This window comes from Durio zibethinus, chromosome 2 (assembly GCF_047325235.1).
Source record: "Durio zibethinus cultivar Kanyao isolate XHJ-2024 chromosome 2, ASM4732523v1, whole genome shotgun sequence".
NCBI lineage: Eukaryota > Viridiplantae > Streptophyta > Magnoliopsida > Malvales > Malvaceae > Durio > Durio zibethinus.
The window spans coordinates 39,780,743-39,791,077 of NC_143163.1; the positions used below are offsets into that span (position 1 = coordinate 39,780,743).

Below are 10,335 nucleotides of genomic sequence, written 5' to 3' on the forward strand. Positions count from 1 at the left end.
GAATTTTATTTCTTTTAAATGCCAACTAATATTCTAGAACTATAATCTCTTCAACAAAATCAAAATATTCAATATCTCTTATCATTTTTTTCCTTTTTTTTTTTTTGGTGAGGTTTGAAATTTATTTTGGGGGTGAGATTCACATTATTTTAGTACTTATTATATTTTATTTTTCTTGGCCTCTAAAAAGGAAAATGCGCGTATAAAAAACACATAAAAAAGTCTTCCCTATAAAAAGTCTTCGTTCAAAGCTTCCGTTGAAGATTGAAGATATATCCTAGAAACAGAGAGACAAAAACTAACAAGGAAGATTCATTCTATATATCTGAATTTCTAGACCAACCCCCCTTATTTTTCTGATTCTTCATTTTTGTTTTCATGTTAGTATTATACATATATATGAGCACATCAAATGAGAGTCTTTTTCGTAGTAATTTGATTAAAAACCGAGTTAAATTATTTCCCTCTGTTTCTGCGTGCGTTCTCTTTCAAGACTAATTCTTACGTGGTTACATATATATTTGTATCTTTAATGTACTGTTTTCCTTTGTCTTAATCTATATGTGTTTTATGCTTTTCTTTTCTCTCTCTGTCTGAAGTCTAAACCCTTTTCGATTTTCATTCTCAAAAAAAAAAAAAACAAAAAGTTTCGTTTCTGGCTGGTTAAGACTACGAGTATTTTCTTTATTCATTTTCCTGGGTTTTGAGCTCAATACTTCAAACTTTATTTGGGTTTGTGTTTTTTGTATTCTGGTATTCCTCTTCTTGTTCTATAATTTTTCCTTTTGGGGTCTCTGCCTTCTTCCTCTTCTTCTTCTTCTTCTTCTTCTTATATTTGGGGTTTGTTGTGTTGACAGTTGTTGCCCTTGAACAAGCTTGGTTTGTTTATATCAGCTGAATTTATACGTTCATATATACTGTATATATATTGTTTGGGTGAAATTAAGATTAAGAGGACAAGTATTAGTGGGGAAAAGAAAAGCTCTATAATTTATTTAGTTGTGAAGAATCAATTGCACTTAGCTTTGGTAAAGAGAGAAAAAAGAGAATGGCTGGTGGTAGAAGGAGGAAGCTGGCGTTGAGCAAGATCTATGGAATTGCATGTGGTAAAGCCTCATTCAAGGAAGACCACTCGCAGATTGGGCGGCCAGGCTTTTCCAGGGTAGTTTATTCAAATGAACCAGATTGCTTTGAAGCGGGAATACGCAATTACTGTGATAATTATGTCAGAACTACCAAGTATACAGCTGCTACATTCCTGCCAAAGTCATTGTTCGAGCAATTCAGGAGGGTCGCTAACTTTTACTTTTTGGTTACTGGTATACTCTCATTCACTCGTCTTGCACCTTATTCCGCTGTCAGTGCTATCGTCCCTCTCATCATCGTTATTGGCGCAACTATGATCAAAGAAGGTGTCGAAGATTGGCGCAGAAAACAGCAGGTTTCAGTTTCACTCTTTTTCTTTTTCAATTTATTATTACTTTCTTTTATCTTTCTCGTTGTTTGTTCATTTCTTTTTACTTACCACTTCAGCTACCAGATAATTTAGTTCTAGAGGATTTTCCATGTTCCCCTTTGCGCTGCTCGTTTTGGTTTCTCATTTCTCTTTATTTTATATATGTATTTGGGAAATTTTTTAAAAAGCATCCTAATTTTATAGGCGAACAAGAGAAGACAGTGGCTTCCTGATGATGGAGTACATAAAATATATATTCCATATATGGGAAGGACTTGTTAAATAGTTTACTTAATTGGAAGTGCTGGCATTTGCCTTATATTATTGTTACAGATGCGAAGAGCATTTTGGCAGTAAAGAGGATCAGAACATCAAATGATTCCTAAATTGCTTCATTCTTTTCTTGGTTGGCACAAAACACACCTGTTTTGCTTTCTTGGTATATTAAGTTGTTGTTTTTAATTGAGCTCTGTGTGTAAACTTTCTTGAGGAGATTATCTAGCTGCTAGTCAGCTTGAGGTCCAGATGCATTTTAGAACTGCAAAAATAGCTTATTCTTAATGTTTGCATAACCTGGGTGTTTTCTTTGTTATTTATGGTTCAATCTGGAATGTCTACAGGATATTGAGGTGAACAACAGAAAGGTGAAAGTTCATCAACGTGATGGCAACTTTCATTATAGTGAATGGAAGAATCTAAGAGTGGGAGATATTGTAAAGGTGGAAAAAGATGAATTCTTTCCAACGGACCTCGTCTTGCTGGCATCCAGTTATGAGGATGCGGTCTGCTACGTTGAGACCATGAACCTCGATGGAGAAACTAATTTGAAACTGAAGCAAGCACTAGAGGTAACTTCATCCTTAAATGATGACTATAACTTTCGGGACTTTAAGGCTATTATTAAATGTGAGGACCCAAATGCAAATTTGTACTCTTTTGTTGGAACTATGGAGTTTGAAGAGCAACAGTACCCCCTTTCTCCTCAACAACTTCTTCTTCGAGACTCAAAACTCAGAAATACGGATTACATATATGGGGTTGTTGTCTTCACTGGTCATGACACGAAGGTCATCCAAAATTCTACTGACCCTCCTTCGAAGAGAAGCAAAATTGAGAAGAAGATGGATCGTATTATCTACTTAATGTTTTTTATCGTATTTATAATGGGGTTTGTTGGTTCTATTTTCTTTGGAGTTGCAACTGAAAATGACCTGGAAAATGGAAGGATTAAAAAGAGATGGTATCTTAGACCTGATAGTTCTGAAATTCTCTTTGATCCTAAAAGGGCCCCAGCTGCAGCAATTTATCACTTCCTAACAGCTCTTCTTCTCTTTAGCTACTTCATCCCAATCTCCTTGTATGTGTCAATAGAAATTGTTAAAATCCTTCAGAGCATCTTCATCAATCAAGATATTCACATGTATTACGAGGAGGCTGACAAACCAGCACATGCCCGTACCTCTAATTTGAATGAAGAGCTTGGCCAGGTTGACACAATACTATCCGATAAAACAGGAACATTAACCTGCAATTCGATGGAGTTCATCAAGTGTTCTGTGGCTGGTACAGCTTATGGCCGTGGTGTTACAGAGGTTGAGAGGGCTATGGATAGAAAGAAAGGTTCACCCCTGGTCCATGAAAAACTAAAAGTTCAGAACCACATTGAGGATTCTACTGATATAAACCCAACCATCAAAGGCTTTAACTTTAAGGATGAAAGGATCATGAATGGAAACTGGGTTGATGAGCCTTGTGCAGATGTCATCCAGAAGTTTTTTCGTCTATTAGCAATCTGTCATACTGCAATACCTGAAGTGGACGAAGATACAGGGAAAGTTTCATATGAGGCTGAATCACCTGATGAAGCAGCATTTGTGATTGCAGCAAGAGAAGTCGGCTTTGAATTCCACAAAAGGACACAAACAAGCATCTCCCTATATGAGTTGGATCCTGTGTCTGGAAGGAGAGTTGATAGGTGAGGATCTCTTCTCATGCCTTAACTAACTGGAAATTGTTTTGCTACATAATCATCTTACGCTATTTTTCTGCCTTTGGCTAACAATGTAGGATCATCCTGATGTCAGGTTCACCTGGCCCCTGAACCATTTATAAGCTTATAAGAACATTTTTTTCTGTTTAATGTCAATAGAAAACAGATCAAAGAAGAAATGAATGTTCTACAGCTGTCTTGCTTATCTTAGAGTTTTAGGTTATGTTTGATGCAAAGGATTATTGATAGCATAGGATGATGATCATCTTATATCATGTTTCATTTGGATCTAAAGAGAGGGATAGGGATTGCAAGGAGGATTACTATCCTCGTGGCATAAGATTATTAAATTCTCCCTAAGTGGAGAGGATTATTTTTAATCCAAGGGATTAAACTTGCGTGTCCAATTATTCCCTTAAAAATTACATCAATAATTTAAATTGTATAAATTTTTAGGAAGGACAGTTTTGACAAATAAATAAATTATCCTATCCTAATCCTTGCATAATCAAATACAAAATAGGATGACATTATTTAATCTAATCCTATTTATAATATTATCTTATCCTATCCTATCATAATCTTGTGTACCAAACATGACCTTAGTTCTTATGCATGCTGTGAAAGATGGATTTTGGTTCTTTTAAAATTTTAGGCACTTGATTACATGAGGCTATTAAGCTAAATATGAGCTTTATGTCATAGAATCCTCTTTCTGATTTAGATTTTTTCTCTTATGTTCATTATTAAAAAGATCGATTTGATCCTCTATTCCTCTTAACTTGCATTTATTGTTTCATATTCCCTCTAATTTAACTGGTTAAATAAAAAGAAAGGAGACAGAATGGTTTATATGTTACTTTTTACATGTGTGACTATATGCCCATCAGCATCCTGGGGTATTGTCCTTAAAATGATGGTTCACTTGTTTAAGAACATTTTGAGTGAATAGTTTCCTTTTGCAGGTTGTATAAACTTTTGAATGTTCTAGAGTTTAACAGCTCCAGAAAACGGATGTCTGTAATTGTCAGAAATGAGGAGGGAAAACTTCTACTACTTTGCAAAGGTGCTGACAGGTTAGTATGAACGAAACCAAAATCTTGGACACCTCAATAACCCTTATTTCCCTATTAGTTGCAATAAAATATCATTATAATGCTTTATCCTATGCAGTGTCATGTTTGAAAGGCTGGCTAAGGGTGGTCGTGACTTTGAAGAGGATACTAGGGAGCACATGAATGAGTATGCTGACGCAGGCCTGAGGACACTAGTATTAGCCTACCGTGAACTTTCTGAAGATGAAAACAAAGCATTTAATGAGAAATTCACTGAGGCAAAAAATTCAGTTAGTGCAGATCGTGAAACATTAATTGATGAAGTCGCAGACCAAATTGAGAGGGATCTAATTCTCTTAGGGGCTACAGCTGTTGAGGACAAACTCCAAAATGGGGTAGGGTGGAATACGTAAGCATAATTTAATCTTTTTGGAGGCAGGGCTGGAGACTGACGAATTTTCTTTTATTCTACCTTGCAGGTTCCTGACTGCATTGACAAGCTTGCTCAAGCAGGAATTAAGCTATGGGTTTTGACTGGAGACAAGATGGAGACTGCCATCAATATTGGGTATGACTTTTTCTGCCACTGCTTAAAGCGAAACCTACTTTAATTTGTTCATTTTGATCTCTAACCTAAATTTATAAATTTGCAGCTATGCTTGTAGTTTGCTTAGACAAGGAATGAAGCAAGTTATAATTAATTTAGACACTCCAGAAATCCAGTCTTTGGAGAAAACTGGAGAAAAGGATGCCATCACCAAGGTAAAATGACTTTAAATTGTTTGTATTGTATTATTGAATGCAAATTTTAGCTTTTTTGAGCTTCTTTGCTCTATATGGCAATAACATGAACTTTTGTACAATATAATGTTGCAATGCATAAGTAGTGTAGCTTGTGTAACTGTTGTCATCACTCACTCTAACGTACCTTGAGTGATATCCTAAATTCCTACATACCATGCATTTTGTGTTTTTTCTCTAGGCCTGTTATGCCTGTGTATCTGTTGAATAATTAACACCCATGTTTACATTGGCTTCATGAAATTATTAGCCTTTCTTATAACTTGATTCTGGCAATAAGTTGAATTCTGAGTCTGCTTTTCCAACCTAGGTTAAATTCTACCAAATACTGGCTGTTTTTATGTCCTCCTTTCTCTCTCTCTCTCTCTATATATATATATATATATGTATATATAAGGAGATGGATTTGATGTGTAGTGCTTACTAAACCTACAAGAATTGACGACTATTGAGGTAGAGAAAGGACAATAGAATGAAGGGATAGTTGAATCAGTATCATCTCCCAAAGAACAGGGGAAAATTTTGTAATCCCGTCTCCCCTCTCAGGAGATTGGTTAATTCTCATTTATCTCTAAATTTGTTATGAGAGGTAAGTCTAAAGAAAAAGCACAGATTTATACTATGACTGCTTGTCCAGTATTATATTCTGCTCATGCTTCTGTTTATTTGTTTTTTGTCTATTATTAATTTTTATGGATTTTGTGCTTCATGTGTGAATATAATATATGTATTCTGTTGATGGGATGATTGTTCATTTAGGCATCAAGGAAAAGTGTCCTTGAACAGATACTTCAAGGAACGGCTCAGGTCACTGCATTAAGTGCGATGTCTGAGGCATTTGCCCTGATCATTGATGGGAAATCACTTGCTTATGCTCTAGAGGATGATATGAAGAAAATGTTTCTGGAGCTTGCCATTGGTTGTGCATCTGTAATTTGCTGCCGCTCTTCACCAAAACAGAAGGCGTTGGTAGGTTCACATGATCTTTTCAGTGATTTTACTATTAATAAGTCAATTTTGAGTTGATTCTTCGTTCCCCTTCCCTTTCATCATGTTTGGTCTTTGCTTCAAGTGGTTATCTGTTTTAAATGTCAAAACTGAAATTCATAGGTTACAAGACTAGTTAAATCAGGAACTGGGAAAACAACGTTAGCTATTGGTGATGGTGCTAATGATGTGGGAATGCTTCAAGAAGCAGATATTGGAATTGGAATCAGTGGTGTGGAAGGAATGCAGGTATTTAATAGATTACTTTCTCAAGTTTAATATTAGCTTTTAACTTGGCATGGAGATTAAGAAAAATGCTTTGATTGTAGTGTTTTTAATTAAAAGAAAGAAAAGAGAATATAATTTTCAGATATCTTGAAAAAGAAAGAAATATTTACAATTTGAGATGGAATATGGTAATGCTGAAGGATGTTAAAATCTCCTGAATTTTCTGATTTTTGTTGCTCACAAACTCCTTTTTTGTTATCATTTTCTTATTTTTAATGCAGGCGGTGATGTCAAGTGACGTTGCAATTGCTCAATTTCGATATTTGGAACGTTTGCTACTTGTGCATGGACATTGGTGTTACAGGAGAATTTCATCGATGGTAATACGTTCATTTGTTGCTTGAGTTACTAGTCATTCATTAAGTTATTTAAATAATTAAAGTTAAAGAGATTATTAATTTGACAGACTGGCTTGAGTTGCATAATAAGGTTATTCCTTCAAATTCAAAGCCTGACTGCTTTATTCTTCTATTGCCAGATATGCTACTTTTTCTACAAGAATATCACATTTGGTTTCACACTCTTTTTATACGAGGCGTATGCATCGTTTTCAGCACAACCTGCCTACAATGATTGGTATTTGTCACTCTATAATGTCTTCTTCTCATCACTTCCAGTAATTGCTATGGGAGTTTTTGACCAGGATGTATCTGCACGGTTTTGTCTCAAGGTAGACTCCATGGTTAATTGATAAACTTTATATGTGTTTTCTAGGCTTTATTCAACATATGTTTTTGGGTTTCTTACCCAACTGTTATGAAATGTTTGCTAACTATTTCTGCTGTTTTGCGACATGCAGTTTCCTCTGTTATACCAAGAAGGGGTGCAGAATGTTCTTTTCGGCTGGCGCCGCATAGTCAGCTGGATGTTTAATGGGTTTTACAGTGCCATAATCATTTTTTTCTTCTGCTCAAAAGCATTGGAGCACCAGGCCTTCAATCATGCTGGGAAAACTGCTGGTCTAGAAATTTTTGGGGGAACAATGTATACATGCGTTGTCTGGGCTGTGAACCTGCAGATGTCCCTTTCAATTAGTTACTTCACCTTAATACAACATATTGCCATCTGGGGTTCAATTGCATTCTGGTACCTGTTTCAAGTGGTGTATGGTTTCTTGCCCCCCAGTTTCTCTACTAATGCGTACAGAGTCTTCATTGAAGCTCTTGCCCCAGCGCCTTCGTACTGGCTTACCACACTTTTCGTTGTGATTGCTACCCTAATCCCATACTTCTTATACTCGGCAATTCAGATGCGGTTCTTTCCCATGTATCATGGAATGATACAGTGGATAAGACATGAGGGGCATTCAAATGATGCAGCTTACGTTGAAATGGTGCGGCAAAGATCCATCCGGCCAACAACTGTGGGCTCCACAGCACGTCGAGTAGCAAGAAGCACTCACCAAAGATAAGAATCACACAAATACAGATGATACTAGCTGAATGATTCCTTTGGGTGGTGAAAATCTGCTCAAACCTGAAATTCTGCCTGCAGTACATGGACATGAATGTAAACTCTCTCTATTCAACTAGAAGGCTCTAATACATAAGTAAAGATCACAGGCAGAGGACGATGTACAGAAGCAACACTCAATATTTGCAAGGCAGGAATAGAGAGCACCCTGGATACTGTAAATTTTGATTCTTTGTGGTGGGGCCAACATACATTTTCCTTCACTTTCTGTACCACATGCTGAGGTTAGAGCAGTGGTTTTAGCTTTTCATTTAGAAATGGATTCGTTTTTTCTGTTTAATAAATCATTTTTTGTTGTAATTAAATGTGTATCCAGGTTTTTTTTAATGAAATTTTTGAAAGTCTTTTTATTAGTATTACCATGGTTTTTATGATGTTAGTGAATTTTAATTATGTTCATATATATCATCATGATTTCTTGCGATTATCAAGAAAAGAGATTTTCTTTGAAGGTGTTAATTTGTGATTTGTTTGATTGATGGTTTAGTTACTTATATACTTGGAAAATTGTTTAAAAACATACTCAAGTCATTAATTCTTCATATTTAGCTCAATCAGATAGGTATATATATAATACTACAACCGGTCGTATTATATATATACTCCATAAATGAAATGAGAAGATACAGTAATACTAGTGGGTATATATATATCAAGAGTTAAGACCCTCAAGTTAATTTTGATGGTGCTTTGGATGTGAACCGAAAGATATTGCTGGAAGGAGATGCATTGCAGATTATTAAGAAGCTAGTTTCAGTGGATGAAGACCTCGCAAATATTGGGTCGATAATGGCAGATGGCAGGTTCAGAACTATGAGGAGGGAAGGCAAGGGAAAGAGAAATGTCCTGATGTTATTAGTACATTGTGATGTTGGGTGTTTAAAATATATATTATATATATTTCGTTCAATAATAAATCATTCAAATTAAAGACGCATAAATCATCAATGGATAAAAAAAAAAAAAAGAATTGAAATGAAGTCATTGGATTGAATCATGCATGCATATGCATATACTATGTTAATTCCAATTTCTATCGATCATCCCCTGTTGCTACTGATACATAATAATATTCACAGAAAAGCAACAAAATCAGACTAATGATAGAAATTCATTAATTATTTTAGCTATGTTATGCTATGCTAAAGTTTGAGGCCAAGAAAATCGGCTGCCGATTTTGCCATGATATTTGCAAATTCATTGAAACTTAAAACGCCATCTCCGTTGGAATCAGCCTCTCTCATCATCTCCGAAAGTTCACGGTACGTCAAAGGATGCCCCATCTTGGCCATGGACCCTGCAAGTTCTGCCGCGGTAATGAATCCATTTCCATCCCGGTCAAATGACCGGAAAACCTCCAACAGCTGCGCCTGGTTGATCAATATTTGCTCGCTCATGTCGGGCATTATGGCGCTGACCAATTCATCAAACTCCACGTAACCATTCCCATTAGCATCCATGTTGGCTAGCAAAATATGAATTTGATCTCCGCTTGGCTTGAGCCCCAGGGAGCGCAAGAGAGCGGCCAACTCAAGATGCGTGAGGCTGCCATCGGAATCCATGTCGAAGCGCATGAATATGTCTTTCAGTTGCTTCAGTTGGTCGGCCGATTGGATGCTGCTAGTCATCGTGGGCATGGGGCTACTGATATTGATCACAATCGGAGAGGAAGAAGAAGAAGAAACTAAAATTAAACAAAGGGAAAAGCAAAGGGGAAAGAATGTGGTTTGACGACGTCCTTTAATTGTTCTTGTTGGTTTGTTAAAGACGTGGGGTTTTGCTTTTTGTTATTATTGTTTTTCAATTTCTTTGATCAGTTGGAAATTTGGAATGGTTCAAACTTTTACTTTTGCAACCGCGTTTTACTTTTGTAACAAAGTCTGACATAATAATTAACAAGACAAGACAAAAAGATCTCATTCTCGTTTTACTTTTGTTTTGTTTAAAAAATTTTTAATTTACTTTCCATTTTAACCTTTATTTACTTAACTCATTTAAATATATCTAAATCCTTTCAAATTCATAATTTTTAAAAATTTTATCAAAATATATATTATTTACATATTATTTATATGCGTATACATACATATTTTTATCTCTATCTATATATTTATTTAATTATATATTAAAGTTTCTTTGAAAAGAAACTATCTATCAAGGTTATGCTTTGGGGACATTATTGCGGATTGTTGAACTCAATCTTCCATCTTTCTATTACTTTATATATGTCTTAATTTATAAATGATTTATCAAATAATTTTTAAATATTGAATCTTGAAATTTTA

General features: G+C 35.5%; 2 protein-coding genes across 2 annotated transcripts; one reads left to right on the forward strand and one right to left on the reverse strand.

Annotated features, from left to right (window-relative positions):
- The first annotated feature begins 211 nt into the window (after window positions 1-211).
- LOC111318426 (ATPase E1-E2 type family protein / haloacid dehalogenase-like hydrolase family protein) lies at window positions 212-8,409 on the forward strand. Its single transcript, XM_022921288.2, has 11 exons — window positions 212-1,441; window positions 2,077-3,431; window positions 4,412-4,522; window positions 4,620-4,896; window positions 4,981-5,069; window positions 5,155-5,263; window positions 6,062-6,271; window positions 6,413-6,538; window positions 6,799-6,897; window positions 7,056-7,247; window positions 7,377-8,409. Exons 1-11 carry the CDS (start codon window positions 1,049-1,051, stop codon window positions 7,986-7,988), a joined length of 3,573 nt encoding a protein of 1,190 aa, XP_022777023.1. The 5' UTR covers window positions 212-1,048; the 3' UTR covers window positions 7,989-8,409.
- A 625-nt stretch (window positions 8,410-9,034) lies between these two features.
- Window positions 9,035-9,821, reverse strand: LOC111318427 (putative calcium-binding protein CML15). The gene has a single exon (XM_022921289.2). It carries the CDS (start codon window positions 9,685-9,687, stop codon window positions 9,193-9,195), a length of 495 nt encoding a protein of 164 aa, XP_022777024.1. The 5' UTR covers window positions 9,688-9,821; the 3' UTR covers window positions 9,035-9,192.
- Window positions 9,822-10,335: the final 514 nt, after the last annotated feature.